This window comes from Oncorhynchus mykiss, chromosome 8, assembly GCF_013265735.2.
Source record: "Oncorhynchus mykiss isolate Arlee chromosome 8, USDA_OmykA_1.1, whole genome shotgun sequence".
In the NCBI taxonomy this organism is placed as follows: Eukaryota; Metazoa; Chordata; class Actinopteri; order Salmoniformes; family Salmonidae; genus Oncorhynchus; species Oncorhynchus mykiss.
The window spans coordinates 79,930,040-79,949,855 of NC_048572.1; the positions used below are offsets into that span (position 1 = coordinate 79,930,040).

The 19,816-nt window shown below is 42.3% G+C and overlaps 1 protein-coding gene across 1 annotated transcript; it reads right to left on the bottom strand.

Moving 5' to 3' along the window:
• Positions 1-17,233: 17,233 nt before the first annotated feature.
• LOC110530729 (C-C motif chemokine 4-like) lies at positions 17,234-18,543 on the bottom strand. The gene is made up of 4 exons (XM_021613982.2): positions 18,363-18,543; positions 18,103-18,217; positions 17,863-17,940; positions 17,234-17,732 (listed from the first exon to the last, which is right to left on the bottom strand). The coding sequence occupies exons 1-4, from the start codon at positions 18,448-18,450 to the stop codon at positions 17,696-17,698; spliced, it is 318 nt and encodes a 105-aa protein (XP_021469657.2). The 5' UTR covers positions 18,451-18,543; the 3' UTR covers positions 17,234-17,695.
• Positions 18,544-19,816: the final 1,273 nt, after the last annotated feature.

The window sequence follows — 19,816 nt, forward strand, 5'->3', positions numbered from 1 at the left end:
GCTAATAGAACATTAGAACATACTTAAAATACCTATCCAGGCATTGTAAGATCCAGCATGCATCAGCAACGCCTAGGCAGAGGAACACTCCCAATGATTAGTGGAATCAGGTGTCTAGTGCTACGGCATTAACATAAAAGTGCACACCTTTTGGGTCCCCATTAAGAAACACCGTTCTATCCTATGATCCTATATGAACTAGTTATAAATACAAGGAGTGTAGGGTGAATTACATGCCAACCACTGTACCTCAATTGAACAATATATCAATTCTACATTATAATGTCCTTTAACCCTCATAACCAAAGGATGTGGGAGATGTGTCAATCATATAAAAACCTGAGGCCTCCTGGGTGGCGCAGTGGTTAAGGGTGCTGTACTGCAGCTACAGCTGTGCCACCAGAGACCCTGAGTTGGCGCCCAGGGGTTCTGACACATTGCTGGCTTCTGGGTTGGATGTGCGCTGTGTAAACAGAGGCTGAATAATTTTTAAAGGAATAATGGAAAAATATTGTAAAATCCAGCTGTGCTATGCTCTTAGGGACCCAGAAAGATTCACTGCTGTAATAGCTGCCAAAAGTGATTCTAACCATTAGGCTATCTAGTGGTTAGAGCGTTGGACTGGTAACAGGAAGGTTGCAAGTTCAAATCCCCCGAGCTGACAAGGTACAAATCTGTTGTTCTGCCCCTGAACAGGCAGTTAACCCACTATTCCTAGGCCGTCATTGAAAATAATAATTTGTTCTTAACTGACTTGCCCAGTTAAATAAAGGTAAAATAAAGGTATTGGTCACATACACATGGTTAGCAGATGTTATTGCGAGTTTAGCAAAATGCTTGTGCTTCTAGTTCCGACAGTGCAGTAATATCTAACAAGTAATATTTAACAATTCCACAACAACTACCTAAAACACACAAATCTAGGTAAGGAATGGAATAATAATATATAAACCTATGGATGAGCAATGTCAGAGCAGCATAGACTAAGATGCAATAGATAGTATAGAATACAGTATATACATATGAGATGAGTAATGCAAGATATGTAAACATTATTAACGTGTAATTATTAAAGTGACTAGTGTTCCATTTATTAAAATGGCCAATGATTCCAAGTCTGTATGTATTGACTCAGCGGGTTAAATAGAGTGCCTTCAGAAAGTATTCACACCTCTTGACTTATTCCACACGTTGTTATGTTACAGCCTGACTTCAAAATAGATGAAATAGATTGTCTTCTCAACCGTCTACATACAATACTTCATCATGAAAAAGTGAAAACATGTTTTTAGAACTGTTTGCAATTTAGTTGAAAATGAGATACAGAAACATCTCATTTACATAAGTATTCACACCCCTGAGTCAATACATGTTAGAATTACATTTGGCAGTGATTACAGCTGTGACTCTTTCAAGGTCAATTTATAAGAGCTTTGCACACATGGATTGTACAATGTTCTTCAAGCGCTGTCAAGTTGGTTGTTGATCATTGCTAGACAGCCATTTTCAAGTCTTGCCATAGATTTAGAATCTTATTTAAGTCAAAACTCTATCTGGGCCACTCAGGAACAGTTAATGTCATCTTGGTAAGCAACTCCAGTTTATATTTGGCCTTGTGTTTTAGAGTATTGTCCTGCTGAAAGGTGAATTTGTCTCCCAGTGTCTGTTGGAAAGCAGACTGAACCAGGTTCTCTTATAACGCTTCGTATTCAAGACGTAAAGTTAATTTCTTTGAAGCATCTTTTGCAGTTTTACTGTGGTACCTTCTTGCAAACTGGATGCATGTTTGTAATATTTTTATTCCGTACAGGCTTCCTTCTTTTCATTCTGTCATTTAGGTTATGTCCCGCCTGCTCCCGTTCCCCGTCTCTGGCACTCGAGGGCGCCAGGCGGCCGGCCCATCATTACGCACACCTGTCACCATCGTTATGCGCGTCAGCACTTCATGGGACTCACCTGGACTCTATTACCTTATTGACTGTCTCCCCTATATCTGTCACTTCCTCAGTTTCTTCCCCTTTCAGCATTGATGTGATTGTATTCCTCTTGTCCAGACGCTGGCCTTGTTTTGTTTCATGTCCATTACTGATTAAATATTCACTCCCTTTACTTGCTTCCCGTCTCCCAGCGTCTGTCCTTACAGGTTAGTATTGTGGAGTAACTACACTGTTGATCCATCCTCAGTTTTCTCCTTTCACAGCCATTATTCAACCATTATTCACTATTGGCCTCATGGTGAAATCCATGAGCGGTTTCCGTCCTCTCCGGAAACTGAGTTAGGAAGGACGCCTGTATTTCTGTTGTGACTGGGTGTATTGATACACCATCCAAATTGTAATTAATAACATCACCATGCTCAAAGGGATATTCAATGTCTGTTTTTTCATTTTATTTTGACCCATCTAGCAATAGGAGCTCTTCTTTGGGAGGCATTGGAAAACCTCCCTGGTCTTTGTAGTTGAATCTGTGTTTGAAATTCACAATTCAACTGAGGGGCCTTAAGCATAATTGTATGTGTGGGGTACAGAGATGAGGTAGTCATTCAAAAATCATGCTGAACACTATTATTGCACACAGAGCGAGTCCATGCAACTTATTTTGTGAGTTGTTAAGCACAAACGTACTCCTGATCTTATTAAGGCTGGCCATAACAAAGGGGTTGAATCTTTATTGACTCCTTTTCTATTCATTTGTTGAAAAAAATCTGAAAACACAATTACACTTTGGCATTTTGGGGTATTGTGTGTAGGCCAGTGACACAAAATCTACATTTGATCCATTTTAAATGCAGGTTGTAACACAACAAAATGTGGTTAAAAATCAAGGGGTGTAGTTACTTTCTGAAGACACTGTACTTTCCATGTATCTCATCTTACTGTAATAAGAGCTAATGATATGAAACATGAACTTCTGAATTGCAGGAATCCTTTGAGTTCTATATTATATTAAACAAGTATCAGTGGGTGAGAGAGATAAACTTTTACTCATCTCTTCAGCTCATTGAAGTGGTCTTCAATTGTTCTGTGAATGTAGAGGATCCTCCCACTCTGTCCCAGTTTTCACATGGTAGTTGTGTGAGGTTATACATTGCAAAGAAACAGCACCAATGTGTTAAATGTCTCAATATTCATATTAATGCATTGTGACAAATTCAAGGGGGAAAAGGTTGTGGTTGTCACAGGGACAGTTATGATGCAACAACTGAAGAGGAACGGTTAAAACTCCTTCATCATGACCTGTTTAGTTGTCACAGAAACACTTTTCCGCCTTTGACTTGACGGTATCAATACATTCTGTGTTCCTCTGACCTAGAAAATAACCATATTATCAAGACAACCTACACCTAACAGCCCACATCCATGCACTTCAGTGAACGATGTCTCAGTCACACACAAAGACACAGACACGCACACAGACATGACAATTAGATTGATCAGATAGGAGATTGAATTCCTCTTGTATTTCCCTGCTGTGTTTATTTACTTCCCAAAGTCACACCTGAAAGTTCCCCTTCACATTCGCCATTTGAAATTCCCTGCTCAACAGGTTAGACGAGTGTTCCTCTAATATAGAATGTTGACCATCAGTCAGAGCTGTAGAATTAGGAATTACAACTCAGAGCCCTGGGGTCATTATGTCATCATTGTTGTCATACGTCTTGTAAGAAAAGTTCTTGCTCATCCTCAGTGCAACACCCTGTGGTGAAGTTCTTTACTGGTTCTGTGGTGATTCTCTGGTTTGGTTCATATCTAACTCATCACATATTTGTTTATAAATATCACCACCCCAAATGTGCCCTTTCACAGCTTCATAGGACATCAACAGGGGCAGTTCCATGGTTTGACTCAATAGACTTTGTCGTGGAATAATCAGAATTTGTTGGTAACACATGTAAGATGTTTTATATTTATCATATGTTTGTAAATCACTTCAAGAATGTTATTTTTGTATAATACTGTGGCAGGGTTGCAGTTTTCTATTCTATGTCAAGACTAAGTTGCATGGGCCGCAGAGAGGGGAGAGGTCAAAGTATCATCATGTGCAAACATATCTCTTGGCTCCACAATGTCTGTGTGCCAGTCAGTGTGTCTCTGTGAGTTTGTCCAGGATTGGTTGTATTTAGAGTTGGTTGTATCTAAATGACAATTTGATATATGCCTGTTGATATGGAGGGTTGGTTTATGGTTCTGGGGTTTGAGATAGGAGACAAAGCTGAACGATGAATTATGCCGATGCTGTCTTATCCTGTGTCTGTCTTTGCTATAAAGGACCTCATTTGAAATGTGGAAGGGGCTCTCAGAGAATTCATTGAGAGACACTGAATTTATCTGAGAGTCACAGGATTGTGATAGAGCTGATATAATTAAAGATGGACTTTGATAACTAACTCTGACTTGTGTGTGGTTTGCGCTCATGATTTGGTAAATAGAGGAAATTTCCAAGACAACTTTATCACTGTGGCGCTAGAGGAGGCTGGTGAGAGGGGCTGGAAAAGAGTCAAACACGTTGTTTCCATGTGTTTGATGTGTTTGGGACCATTTCATCAATTCCGTTTTGGCCATTAGAATAAGCCCGTCCTCCTATAGCTCCTTCCATCAGCCTCCTTTGTGTGGCGCACAATGCACTGTGTTTCCTCCTAGACCAAATGATACATCTGATAACTGTACATACAGTATGCTCTATGATATGATCTGTGGTGGTTTCACTGATGTGGGTACATGGTTACACATATCAAATCAAAATCACATCAAATGTATTTAAATATCCCTTCGTACATCAGCTGATATCTCAAAGTGCTGTACAGAAACCCAGCCTAAAACCCCAAACAGCAAGCAATGCAGGTGTAGAAGCACGGTGGCTAGGAAAAACTCCCTAGAAAGGCCAAAACCTAGGAAGAAACCTAGAGAGGAACCAGGCTATGTGGGGTGGCCAGTCCTCTTCTGGCTGTGCCGGGTGGAGATTATAACAGAACATGGCCAAGATGTTCAAATGTTCATAAATGACCAGCATGGTCGAATAATAATAAGGCAGAACAGTTGAAACTGGAGCAGCAGCACGGCCAGGTGGACTGTGGACAGCAAGGAGTCATCATGTCAGGTAGTCCTGAGGCATGGTCCTAGGGCTCAGGTCCTCCGAGAGAGAGAAAGAGAGAAAGAGAGAATTAGAGAGAGTACACTTAAATTCACACAGGACACCGAATAGGACAGGAGAAGTACTCCAGATATAACAAACTGACCCTAGCCCCCCGACACATAAACTACTGCAGCATAAATACTGGAGGCTGAGACAGGAGGGGTCAGGAGACACTGTGGCCCCATCCGAGGACACCCCCGGACAGGGCCAAACAGGAAGGATATAACCCCACCCACTTTGCCAAAGCACAGCCTCCACACCACTAGAGGGATATCTTCAACCACCAACTTACCATCCTGAGACAAGGCTGAGTATAGCCCACAAAGATCTCCGCCACGGAGATGGTACATGGTTACACATACACACATAATCACAGCAAAGGTGTTAAAACCCCTAAAAGTGTCTGTCCTACATCTAGGACATGTAAGAAAACTCAGGAAATATTTAGGTTTTTTGGGATACATATTTATCCCCATGTTTTTGTTGGCACAAAACTACCTCCATACGTCTATTCATTTGTGTTGGTACCTTCAGACGAGTCCCGTGACACTTGTGGGGCTCGTAGAGAAAAACGGAGAACACCATCGTGTTGGTGAGAGTCAGTGTGGTATTAGTGGAGTATTAGTTTCTAGTCCAAACGGTTCAGACACTACAGACAGAAGTTGACACATCAGTGTTACTTGTGGGGGACGTAGATCAAAACAGAGATCTGGAGAACCATTCAGATGCTACAGACGTTTTTGTGAGAAGACAGATTTTGGGGAATTCTCATGGTCTGACATCTTTCACTGCATATGTGGATGTGGTGGATTGAGAAGCATCTCATTCAAAAATCTGATATCTCTAACTTAAACTGACGTATTTTGATGGGGATTTTATTTACTGTCACTTAGATTGATGAATGGGTGCGTAAACAGGCTATTGATTTGAGACCACAGTTATTCTCTGTCTGAATCAAAATACAAAGGTTTTTATATGATTTTTGTTTTTGTTTTTTTGTTAAAATTTTTACCCCTCTTTCTCCCCAATTGTTTGTCTCATCGCGACAACTCCTGTACGGGTTCGGGAGAGACGAAGGTTGAAAGTCATGCGTCCTCCGATACACAACCCAACCAGCTGCACTGCTTCTTAACACTGCGCGCATCCAACCCGGAAGCCAGCCGCACCAATGTGTCGGAGGCTACACCGTGCCCCTGGCAACCTTGGTTAGCGCGCACTGTGCCCAGCCCGCCACAAGAGTGCGGGCTGGGCACAGTACATCCCTACCGACCAAGCCCTCCCTAACCCGGACGACACTAGGCCAATTGTGCGTCGCCCCACGGACCTCCCGGTCGCGGCCGGTTACGACAGAGCCTGGGCGTGAACCCAGGGACTCTGATGGCACAGCTGGCGCTGCAGTACAGCGCCCTTAACCACTGCGCCACCCGGGAGGCCCCGCACTGCTTCTTAAGTTGGTTGTTGATCATTGCTAGACAGTCATTTTGAAGTCTTGTCATAGATTTTCAAGGTGATGTAAGTCCAAACTGTAACTAGGCCCCTCAGGAACATTCACTATAACTCATACAGTAGGCCTTCTAATCACAACGGACTAAATGTGTTTGAATTGAACAATCAAACTTCTTTTGAAGGCTGCTTGTACATTACATCACATCATCCCAACGTTATGTAATACTCTATTATACAATGATAACATCTCCCTTAGAATTTTGCTGACATGCATCATTGTATAGTTGCTGTAAATTCTTGATCCAGGCCCAGAGTGGAAGGGAGTTTACCAAGGTACCAACAATGTGACATATGTGTCAAACTTCCCTGACCCAAATACATGTCAAGACTAAAGTTTCCACCTTGTTCCACAACAGCTGGGTCTACGGTCCAGAAAAGGGCATCATATTTCCAACTGAGAAAGTATTTAAACTAGAATTCCAGATCATTGGATCAGATCATCTTGGAATCTCATTCTGAGGAGAGAGTTCCAGGTATCTGTTGAACTTCACTGCCTGCCTCGACCTCTGAACCTGGCAAGATGGTAAAGCTTGTTGTGACTCTCTCTACTCTGCTGCTGCTGTTGTTGGCACTGATGACTCTGGGTGAAACTAGTAAATAGGACAGGAAGTGCCATCTAATGTTCTGTTTGCTACCATCAGTGTCAAAGCAGATCAAATCAAAGTGTATTTGTCACATGTGCCAAATACAACAGGTGTAGTAGATCTTACAGTGAAATGCTTATTTACAAGCCCTGACCAACAGTGCAATTGTTAAGTAAAAAATAGGTATTAGGTGAACAAAGAATAATAAAGAATAAAGAAATAAAAACAACTGTAAAAAGACAGTGAGTAATAACAGTAGTGAGGCTATATACAGTAGGGAGGCTATATACAGTAGGGAGGCTATATACAGTAGGGAGGTCATATACAGTAGTGAGGCTATATACAGTAGGTAGGCTATATACAGTAGGGAGGCTATATACAGTAGGGAGGCTATATACAGTAGCGAGTTTGTCGGGCTAATTGAGTTAGTACGTACATGTAGGTGTGGTTAAAGTGACTATGCATATATGATAAACAGAGAGTAGCAGTAGTGCAAAAGAGGGGTTGGTGGATGGTGGGAGGCGGGACACAATGCAGATAGTCCGGGTAGCCAATGTGTGGGAGCACTGGTTAGTCGGGCTAATTGAGGTAGTATGTATATGAATGTATAGTTAAAGTGACTATGCATATATGATAAACAGAGAGTAGCAAAGCAAAGCAAATCAAATCAAAGTTTATTTGTCACGTACACTGAATACAACAGGTGTAGAACTTACAGTGAAATGCTTCCTTACAGGCTCTAACCAATAGTGCAAAAAGGGTATTAGGTGAACAATAGGTAAGTAAAGAAATAAAACAAAAGTAAAAAACAGACTATATACAGTAGCTAGGCTATAAAAGTAGAGAGGCTACATACAGACACTGTTTACACAGGCTTATTCAGCTAACCAGCTAACCAGAAGCTAACCAAGGTTTGTGGTCATCAGCTATCCTTTAGCTCGAAAATCTATCGGCAGTTTTGTACGACGCGGCTCGGACCGGAACATACCGGACCTATTTTTCTCTCCATGTCCCCGGATTTCAACCGCAAGCTCTGGACATTTATACCTGGATCTCGCAGCTAGCTAGCTGCTATCCGTGTGACTATCTGCTTACGTCGATTCCGGACATCAATTATTCCGGAGCTAGCCAGCTGAAGAGTTCCATCAGTCACTCCTGGGTTACAATCACCTATCCCGGACAGTTTTACTGCCAACGCGGAGCCCCACCGGTCCTTCACAACTGGACTACCGACGTTATCTGCCCGAGGGAGTTATCCAGCTGGCTCCTCTGTCGCGACGTTACCTGAATGCCCATCTGCGGCCCGCTAATCGTTAGTTGTCTTATCGGCTGCTATCTGAATAGACCTATCGGACAATTATTTTCTTTTTTTCTTGGGTCTCTATAACTATATCTATTTTTTTTTTGCGAATTGGATTGATCCCTTCTACCACACGGAACCCCACTAATCCTACCGACGGAAACGCACAAGGTGGCTAAAAACAGACCTCCATCCTATGCTAGCATGTTACCGATGGCCCGGCTAGCTGTCTGAATCGCCGTGACCTCAACCAACCTCACTCCTCACTGGACCCTTTTGATCACTCGACTAAGCTTGCCTCTGCTTAATGTCAATATGCCTTGTCCATTGCTGTACTGGTTAGTGTTTATTGGCTTATTTCACTGTAGAGCCTCTAGTCCTGCTCACTAAACCTTATCCAACCTATTAGTTCCACCACCCACACATGTGATGACATCTCCTGGTTTCAATGATGTTTCTAGAGATAATATCTCTCTCATCATCACTCACTACCTAGGTTTACCTCCACTGTATTCACATCCTACCATACCTTTGTCTGTACGTTATACCTTGAAGCTATTTTATCGCCCACAGAAACCTCCTTTTACTCTCTGTACCAGACATTCTAGACGACCAATTCTCATTGCTTTTAGCCGTACCATTATCCTACTCCTCCTCTTTTCCTCTGGTGATGTAGAGGTGAATCCAGTCCCTGCACTGCCGAGCTCCACTTCTATTCCCCAGGCGCTCTCTTTTGATGACTTCTGTAACCGCCTTGGTTTCATGCATGTTAACATTAGAAGCCTCCTCCCTAAGTTTGTTTTATTCACTGCTTTAGCACACTCTGCCAACCCGGATGTTCTAGCTGTGTCTGAATCCTAGTTTAGGAAGACCACCAAAAATTCTGAAATTTTCATCCCTAACTACAACATTTTCAGACAAGATAGAACTGCCAAAGGGGGCGGTGTTGCAATCTACTGCAAAGATAGGCCGCAGAGTTCTGTCCAACTATCCAGGTCTGTACCCAAACAATTTGAACTTCTACTTTTAAAAATACACCTCTCTAAAAACAAGTTTCTCACCGTTGCCGCCTGCTATAGACCACCCTCTGTCCCCAGCTGTTCTCTGGACACCATATGTGAACTGATTGCCTCCCATCTATCTTCAGAGCTCGTGCTGCTAGGAGACCTAAACTGGAACATGCTGAACACCCTAGCCATCCTACAATCTAAGCTTGATGCCCTCAATCTCACACAAATTATCAATGAACCTACCCCCCAAAGCCGTAAACACGGGCACCCTCATAGATATCATCCTAACCAACTTGCCCTCTAAATACACTTCTGCTGTCTTCAACCAGGATCTCAGCGATCACTGCCTCTTTGCCTGCATCCGTAACGGGTCAAACGACCTCCACTCGTCACTGTCAAATGCTCCCTGAAACACTTCAGCGAGCAGGCCTTTCTAATTGACCTGGCCGGGGTATCCTGGAAGGATATTGATCTCATCCCGTCAGTAGTGGATGCCTGGTTATTTTTTTTCAAATGCCTTCCCATCTTAAATAAGCAAGAAATTTAGAACCAGGAAAAGATATAGCCCTAGGTTCTCCCCAGACCTGACTGCCCATAACCAACACAAAAACATACTATGGCGTTCTGCATTAGCATCGAACAGCCCTCGTGATATGCAGATTTTCAAGGAAGCTAGAAACCATTATACACAGGCAGTTAGAAAAGCCAAGGCTAGCTTTTTCAAGCAGAAATTTGCTTCCTGCAACACTAACTCAAAAAAGTTCTGGGACACTGTAAAGTCCATGGAGAATAAGAACACCTCCTCCCAGCTGCCCACTGCAACTGAAGATAGGAAACACTGTCACCACTGATAAATCCACTATTATTGAGAATTTCAATAATCATTTTTCTACGGCTGGCCATGCTTTCCACATGGCTACCCCTACCCCGGTCAACAGCACTGCACCCCCCACAGCAACTCGCCCAAGCCTTCCCCATTTCTCCTTCTCCCAAATCCAGTCAGCTGATGTTCTGAAAGAGCTGCAAAATCTGGACCCCAACAAATCAGCCAGGCTAGACAATCTGGACCCTTTCTTTCTAAAATTATCTGCCGAAATTGTTGCCACCCCTATTACTAGCCTGTTCAACCTCTCTTTCGTGTCGTCTGAGTTTCCCAAAGATTGGAAAGCAGCTGCGGTCATCCCCCCTCTTTAAAGGGGCGGACACTCTTGACCCAAACTGCTACAGACCTATATCTATCCTACCCTGCCTTTCTAAGGTCTTCGAAAGCCAAGTCAACAAACAGATTACCGACCATTTCGAATCTCACCATACCCTCTCTGCTATGCAATCTGGTTTCAGAGCTGGTCATGGGTGCACCTCAGCCACGCTCAAGGTCCTAAACGATATCTTAACCGCCATCGATAAGAAACATTACTGTGCAGCCGTATTCATTTATCTGGCCAAGGCTTTCGACTCTGTCAATCACCACATCCTCATCGGCAGAGTCGACAGCCTTGGTTTCTCAAATGATCGCCTGGTTCACCAACTACTTCTCTGCTAGAGTGCCGTGTGTCAAATCGGAGGGTCTGCTGTCCGGACCTCTGGCAGTCTCTATGGGGGTGCCACATGGTTCAATTCTTGGACCGACTCTCTTTTCTGTATACATCAATGGTGTCTCTCTTGCTGCTGGTGAGTCTCTGATCCACCTCTATGCAGACGATACCATTCTGTATAGTTCTGGGCCTTCTTTGGACACTGTGTTAACAACCCCCCAGGCAAGCTTCAATGCCATACAACTCTCCTTCTGTGGCCTCCAATTGCTCTTAAATACAAGTAAAACTAAATGCATGCTCTTCAACCGATCGCTGCCGCACCTGCCCGCCTGTCTAACATCACTACTCTGGACGGCTCTGACTTAGAATATGTGGACAAATACAAATACCTAGGTGTCTGGTTAGACTGTAAACTCTCCTTCCAGACCCACATCAAACATCACCAATCCAAAGTTAAATCTAGAATTGGCTTCCTATTTCGCAACAAAGCATCCTTCACTCATGCTGCCAAACATACCCTTGTAAAACTGACCATCCTACCAATCCTCGACTCCGGCGATGTCATTTACAAAATCGCTTCATACTCGTCGCCAAACCCACTGGCTCCATGTCATCTACAAGACCCTGCTAGGTAAAGTCCCCCCTTATCTCAGCTCGCTGGTCACCATAGCATCACCCACCTGTAGCACGCGCTCCAGCAGGTATATCTCTCTGGTCACCCCCAAAACCAATTCTTTCTTTGGCCGCCTCTCCTTCCAGTTGCCAATGACTGGAACGAACTACAAAAATCTCTGAAACTGGAAACACTTATCTCTCTCACTAGCTTTAAGCACCAGCTGTCAGAGCAGCTCACAGATTACTGCACCTGTACATAGCCCACCTATAATTTAGCCCAAACAACTACCTCTTCCCCTACTGTATTTATTGTATTTTATTTATTTATTTATTTTGCTCCTTTGCACCCCATTATTTTTATTTCTACTTTGCACATTCTTCCACTGCAAATCTACCATTCCAGTGTTACTTGCCTTATTGTATTTACTTTGCCACCATGGCCTTTTTTTGCCTTTACCTCCCTTAACTCACCTCATTTGCTCACATCGTATATAGACTTGTTTCTACTGTATTATTGACTGTATGTTTGTTTTACTACATGTGAAACTCTGTGTCGGTGTATGTGTCGAACTGCTTAGCTTTATCTTGGCCAGGTCGCAATTGTAAATGAGAACTTGTTCTCAACTTGCCTACCTGGTTGAATAAAGCGAAAAAATACATACAATTGAGGTAGTATGTACATGTAGATATGGTTAAAGTGACTATGCATATATGATGAACAGAGAGTACCATTAGCGTAAAAGAGGGGTTGGTGGGTGGTGGGTGGCGGGACACAATGCAGATAACCTGGTTAGCCTATCTGCGGGAGAACTGGTTTGTCGGCCCAATTGAGGTAGTATGTACATGAATATATAGTTAAAGTGACTATGCATATATGATAAACATTTAGATTTCTTTATCACTGTTCATGTGTTGAACTATTGAATTCTCACAAGAAAATAATTTGGTTAAAAATGCAGAATGAGAACTTCCAGAACTGGAATTTCACTGCTTTGATAGTAGAGACAACAGTGTGTGTTGTGACACAGTTTGGAATTTGGGAATTTAACATGGATCAAATCAAATCAAATCAAATGTATTTATCACATACACATGGTTAGCAGATGTTAATGCGAGTGTAGCGAAATGCTTGTGCTTCTAGTTCCGACAATGCAGTAATAACCAATGAGTAATCTAACCTAACAATTCCAAAACGACTACCTTATACACACAAGAGTAAAGGGATAAAGAATATGTACATAAAGATATATGAATGAGTGATGGTACAGAACGGCATAGGCAAGATGCAGTAGATGGTATCAAGTACAGTATATACATATGAGATGAGTAATGTAGGGTATGTAAACAAAGTGGCATAGTTTAAAGTGGCTAGTGATACATGTATTACATAAAGATGCAGTAGATGATAGAGTACAGTATATACAGTGCCTTGCGAAAGTATTCGTCCCCCTTGAACTTTGCGACCTTTTGCCACATTTCAGGCTTCAAACATAAAGATATAAAACTGTATTTTTTTGTGAAGAATCAACAACAAGTGGGACACGATCATGAAGTGGAACGACATTTATTGGATATTTCAAACTTTTTTAACAAATCAAAAACTGAAAAATTGGGCGTGCAAAATTGATCAGCCCCTTTACTTTCAGTGCAGCAAACTCTCTCCAGAAGTTCAGTGAGGATCTCTGAATGATCCAATGTTGACCTAAATGACTAATGATGATAAATACAATCCACCTCTGTGTAATCAAGTCTCCGTATAAATGCACCTGCACTGTGATAGTCTCAGAGGTCCGTTAAAAGCGCAGAGAGCATCATGAAGAACAAGGAACACACCAGGCAGGTCCGAGATACTGTTGTGAAGAAGTTTAAAGCCAGATTTGGATACAAAAAGATTTCCCAAGCTTTAAACATCCCAAGGAGCACTGTGCAAGCGATAATATTGAAATGGAACGAGTATCAGACCACTGCAAATCTACCAAGACCTGGCCGTCCCTCTAAACTTTCAGCTCATACAAGGAGAAGACTGATCAGAGATGCAGCCAAGAGGCCCATGATCACTCTGGATGAACTGCAGAGATCTACAGCTGAGGTGGTAGACTCTGTCCACAGGACAACAATCAGTCGTATATTGCACAAATCTGGCCTTTATGGAGGGGTGGCAAGAAGAAAGCCATTTCTTAAAGATATCCATAAAAAGTGTTGTTTAAAGTTTGCCACAAGCCACCTGGGAGACACACCAAACATGTGGAAGAAGGTGCTCTTGTCAGATTAAACCAAAATTGAACTTTTTGGCAACAATGCAAAACGTTATGTTTGGCGTAAAAGCAACACAGCTGAACACACCATCCCCACTGTCAAACATGGTGGTGGCAGCATCATGGTTTGGGCCTGCTTTTCTTCAGCAGGGACAGGGAAGATGGTTAAAATTGATGGGAAGATGGATGGAGCCAAATACAGGACCATTCTGGAAGAAAACCCGATGGAGTCTGCAAAGGACCTGAGACTGGGACGGAGATTTGTCTTCCAACAAGACAATGATCCAAAACATAAAGCAAAATCTACAATGGTTCAAAAATAAACATATCCAGGTGTTAGAATGGCCAAGTCAAAGTCCAGACCTGAATCCAATTGAGAATCTGTGGAAAGAACTGAAAACTGCTGTTCACAAATGCTCTCCATCCAACCTCACTGAGCTCGAGCTGTTTTGCAAGGAGGAATGGGAAAAAAATTCAGTCTCTCGATGTGCAAAACTGATAGAGACATACCCCAAGCGACTTACAGCTGTAATCGCAGCAAAAGGTGGCGCTACAAAGTATTAACTTAAGGGGGCTGAATAATTTTGCACGCCCAATTTTTCAGTTTTTGATTTGTTAAAAAAGTTTGAAATATCCAATAAATGTCGTTCCACTTCATGATTGTGTCCCACCTGTTGTTGATTCTTCACAAAAAAATACAGTTTTATATCTTTATGTTTGAAGCCTGAAATGTGGCAAAAGGTTGCAAAGTTCAAGGGGGCCGAATACTTTCGCAAGGCACTGTACATATACATATGAGATGAAAAATGTAGGGTATGTAAACATTATATTAAGTAGCATTGTTTAAAGTGGCTAGTGATATATTTTACATCAATTTCCATCAATTCCCATAATTAAAGTGGCTGGAGTTGAGTCAGTGTGTTGGCAGCAGACACTCAATGTTAGTGGTGGCTGTTTAACAGTCTGGTGGCTTTGAGATAGAAGCTGTTTTTCAGTATCTCGGTCCCAGCTTTGATGCACCTGTACTGACCTCGCCTTCTGGATGATAGCGGGGTGAACAGGCAGTGGCTCGGGTGGTTGTTGTCCTTGATGATCTTTATGGCCTTCCTGTGACATCGGGTGGTGTAGGTGCCCTGGAGGGCAGGTAGTTTGCCCCCGGTGATGCGTTGTGCAGACCTCACTACCCTCTGGAGAGCCTTGGTTGTGGGCGGAGCAGTTGCCGGTTGTGGGCGGAGCAGTTGCCGTACCAGGCGGTGATACAGCCCGACAGGATGCTCTCGATTGTGCATCTGTAGAAGTTTGTGAGTGTTTTTGGTGACAAGCCAAATTTCTTCAGCCTCCTGAGGTTGAACATACGCTGCTGCGCCTTCTTCACGATGCTGTCTGTGTGGGTGGACCAATTCAGTTTGTCTGTGATGTGTACGCCGAGGAACTTAAAACTTACTACCCTCTCCACTACTGTCCCATCGATGTGGATAGGGCGGTGCTCCCTCTGCTGTTTGCTGAAGTCCACAATCATCTCCTTAGTTTTGTTGACGTTGAGTGTGAGGTTATTTTCCTGACACCACACTCCGAGGGCCCTCACCTCCTCCCTGTAGGCCATCTCGTCGTTGTTGGTAATCAAGCCTAGCACTGTAGTGTCGTCCGCAAACTTGATGATTGAGTTGGAGGCGTGCGTGGCCACGCAGTCGTGGGTGAACAGGGAGTACAGGAGAGGGCTCAGAACGCACCCTTGTGGGGCCCCAGTGTTGAGGATCAGCGGGGTGGAGATGTTGTTACCTACCCTCACCACCTGGGGGCGGCCCGTCAGGAAGTCCAGTACCTAGTTGCACAGGGCGGGGTCGAGACCCAGGGTCTCGAGCTTGATGACGAGTTTGGAGGGTACTATGGTGTTAAATGCTGAGCTGTAGTCGATGAACAGCATTCTCACATAGGTATTCCTCTTATCCAGATGGGTTAGGGCATTGTGCAGTGTGGTTGAGATTGCATCGTCTGTGGACCTATTTGGGCGGTAAGCAAATTGGAGTGGGTCTAGGGTGTCAGGTAGGGTGGAGGTGATATGGTCCTTGACTCAGTGCTGATGTCATTGGTTCCTCTTGGTTGTGCTACCTTAATACATGAATTTGAATAGCTCTTGTAAATAGTCATATATCTGATTGTTTTGAATTAATATGCATTTGTGTTGAAGGAATTTTAATTCCTCTGTTTTAATTCCCAATTAAAATGAAACACTGTCAATTCATAATAATTTGTAAGACCCTTATTTTATAGGAATGGACCGAGCCCCGGTCTTAAAGTCAAGTAACAGCCTTTAGTCAAGAGAGTACTGAGTACATACACATTTTACCACAGGTTATAAACTGAAAATGACGTCAGCGTTTTCTAAATGTTCCGTCTCTTCTTGACACTGGTAGAAAGGCCCTATAGCTCTCAAGCCTTCCCTCCTCGCCTAGAGCCAAGGTCAGTCAGTGTAGATAAGCATTCTAGACAGTCTGGAGATATCGTTAATTCATTTGTACCAAGGAACAGACCGTCATTGTTCTAACTTTTGACCACATTCACTACATTATATTCAATACTGGAATCAAGAGAGAAAATTCATACATGTACAGTAGCATAATAGTATTCTGATTAGTACATCCTGATTGAAATGTATACATAATTAGTCATCATTGATAAAAATTCCCTTAACAATTTGTCACAACATCAACTCTTTCCTAAAACCTCAAAAGGAATAAGAAGAAACAGTTGTATGAAACTCCTGTTGTTAGCCAGGTAGAAGTTATTGTACATTGTATACAACCATCAAGGCCAGGTCTATGTAGAATTCAATGTAATCCAAAAATAACAATTTGGAGCTTAAACACCATAGACATACAAAGTGAATATACTGTATGCCATCTCTACAAGGCCTTTGGAATAGGAGTGTTTTTTAAGAAACTGTGAGAGTGATTCACCCTCTGCTGACCTCTCATGGTGTAGTGTCCTCCACTGTTACTACATCCACCCTCTGGTGACCTCTCATGGTGTTGTGTCCTCTACAGTTACTACATCCACACACTGGTGACTTCTCATGATGTTGTCTCCTCCACAGTTACTATTCAATATCTTGTCTCTGTCTCCTTCATCAGTTAGTATCTGTCATTGTACTGTCCAAGGTTCATCTTCCATTCACCACTCATACCACACAAGATGAACACACAAAACAATTGAGAATTCTTAGGAAAATATATTTATTATAGACATAAAATATTAAAGTAACAGTTTAAAGCAACAGATGTGATCAATGATATGATCATACACAAGACTTTTATGAATAAAATGTTACAACGTGTGCAATTTCTGATGCCCATAAAACGAGATCAAACCATTCAACTCTGCAATGACAAAGCCTATTTCATATACAAACAGGTTATAGTAAAATATATGACATTTATTATAGACTTAAATTGTAACAGTGACAAAAAGTAACAAATGTTTTCATTAAAAAAAGTTTAAACATTTAGTTTCCTGTCTTACAACGAGATCTTAACCTTATTGCTCATAAAGCGTTATATTATAACTACATTTTTTTAATTTGCAAAATATATTCATATAAAATCAGCCCAGAAAATATAGGACTAAGAAGATTTAGGTAGATGGATAGCAGAGGAAACAGGATGGGATATACACTATATACACTGGTTATTAACATGTTCAGCTCCTGACTGTTAAATACACATGTTCTGCTCCTCTGTATCCAGAACCCATCATCGGATTAGGACTGTGATTTGCTGATGTGAACCGCCGTGTCCCTGAAATAGATTAGAAAAATTCATATTATTTTCAGCTGTTAAGGCCACTCTTATATTACCATCTTTGTTTGTACCATTCATAATAAACAACTATAACAGTTGTAATGTTATTTATGAGAGTCATTCTTACCTCAGTCGGTTGACATGTTGGATCACCGAGCTCTGGGAAGGGTCTGCACACAAATCTTTCCCATTTTTAGTGTGGAATCTGGAAGAGACACATACAAAACTGTAAGTCTCACATACAAAACACTCTGTTTTCACTGCATTGTTAACCTATATTTCTATTCAACTATAATTACACTATAATGTATTTTTCTGTAAAGAATCCTGAACCTCAATTCAAAGATAAATAATCAAAGATACTCACATGATGGCAGGGATTCTGCAGATTTCAGTCGTGGTCTGTAGGGTATATCCTACGATAACTTCAAAAGGTATTTCCCCACCAGTATAACTTTGACAGCAGAATCGTCTACGACGTGCTGTAAAAAATGAACAAATTAACAATTAAAGAGGACTCTTGATGAAGACTAAATATTACTCTAATTGTCCAACAGTTTAGTTCAGTGTTCCAGTAATAACACAGACAGACGGACTGAGACACAACTTTCACAGCAGGATATTGACCTTGTTTAGCTGCAGAAGCCTCAGTAGTGAACAGCCCCACAGCCAGGAGCACGAGCAGCACAATAACAGGGGCTCTGATCTGGGCCATCTCTTCTTCTGTGGTGCTGTGGTTAGTGATGTGATGAGCTGCTGTCTTGTCTTCAGACAGAGAGCTTCAGTGGCTGTGTGAGGTCCTACTCCTCACCAGAGCCATATATATACTACTGGTGCAGGTAGAAACGTATTCTCTGAGAGGTGAAATGTGCTTTCCTACCCACGCTTTAAAACCAAAGTTCCACAGCAGAATTTCCCCATCACTTTCCCCAATGAGCAACAAAAAGGAACAAGATTCTTCAACAGAACAAGAGGGAGAATGTTTTGAGCCCAATCTTTACTTGCTTTTTCATGATCGGCAATCATAGTATTAAGTAATAGTATTAAGTACCTAATATTTAAATGAAGAATTTGTGTTATTATTTTTTATTTATTAAAAAAATATTTTTTTACCCCTTTTTCATGGTATCTATCTTGTCTCATCGCTACAACTCCCATACGGGCTCGCACTGCTTCTTAACACAGCACGCATCCAACCCGGAAGCCAGCTGCACCAATGTGTCGGAGGCTGCACCTGGCAACCTTGGTTATCGCGCACTGCACCCAGCCCGCCACAGGAGTCACTGGTGCACGATGAGACAAGGACATCCCCACCGACCAAGGACGATGCCCGGACGAAGCTAGGCCAATTGTGCGTCGCCCCACAGACCTCCCGGTCGCAGCCAGTTACGACAGAGCCTGGGCGCGAACCCAGCTCCCTTAACCACTGCGCCAACCGGGAGGCCTGTGTTGATACTCTTTCCTATGATCCTAAATACACATACACATATCTGACAGCCTCGAGAGTGTCAGGTTATTGCCTTTCTATTATGAGGTTGCATTGCCAACCGCTGTACCTCACAGTATAATCCACTTTCGGCCTCATAAGGAAAGGATATGTGAGATGTGCCAATCAGATCAAACCTATGTATTTTAATTCAGACAAAGTAAAACACTGTGGTCTAAAATTAACACCTTTTTCTGTGATTATGTGTGTGTGTGTGTGTGTGTGTGTAGCCATGTACCCACGTCTGGGAAACCACTGCAGATCTTATCAACATTGAACATACTGTATTTACAGTTATCAGATGTATCAGTTCATTTAGGAGGAATCACAATACTTTGTGAACCGCAGTGGGTAAGGTTGTACAGTCAAACCAAAGGATTGTCCCTGTTTGTAGCTTATGAAGCAGTTGACACATTTAAGATGGTGATATTGATGAGAAAATACGTGATTGGACTGTTGGATAGCAAACAAACCACAATAGCACCACAGAACCAGTAAATAACTTTAATTTCACCACAGGGTGTTTCACTGAGGATGAGCAAGAACTTTTCTTACAAGACATATGGCAGCTATGATGACATAATGACCCCAGGGC

What these genes read in the sequence shown, in the direction of transcription:
- LOC110530729 (XM_021613982.2), bottom strand. Translation starts at nt 18,450, where the DNA reads ATGGCCCAGATCAGAGCCCCTGTTATTGTGCTGCTCGTGCTCCTGGCT. An exon ending in TGCAGAATCCCTGCCATCAT is followed by an intron (nt 17,941 to 18,102) that starts GTGAGTATCTTT and finishes TGTCTCTTCCAG; the next exon opens with ATTCCACACTAAAAATGGGA. An exon ending in CAACATGTCAACCGACTGAG is followed by an intron (nt 17,733 to 17,862) that starts GTAAGAATGACT and finishes AATCTATTTCAG; the next exon opens with GGACACGGCGGTTCACATCA.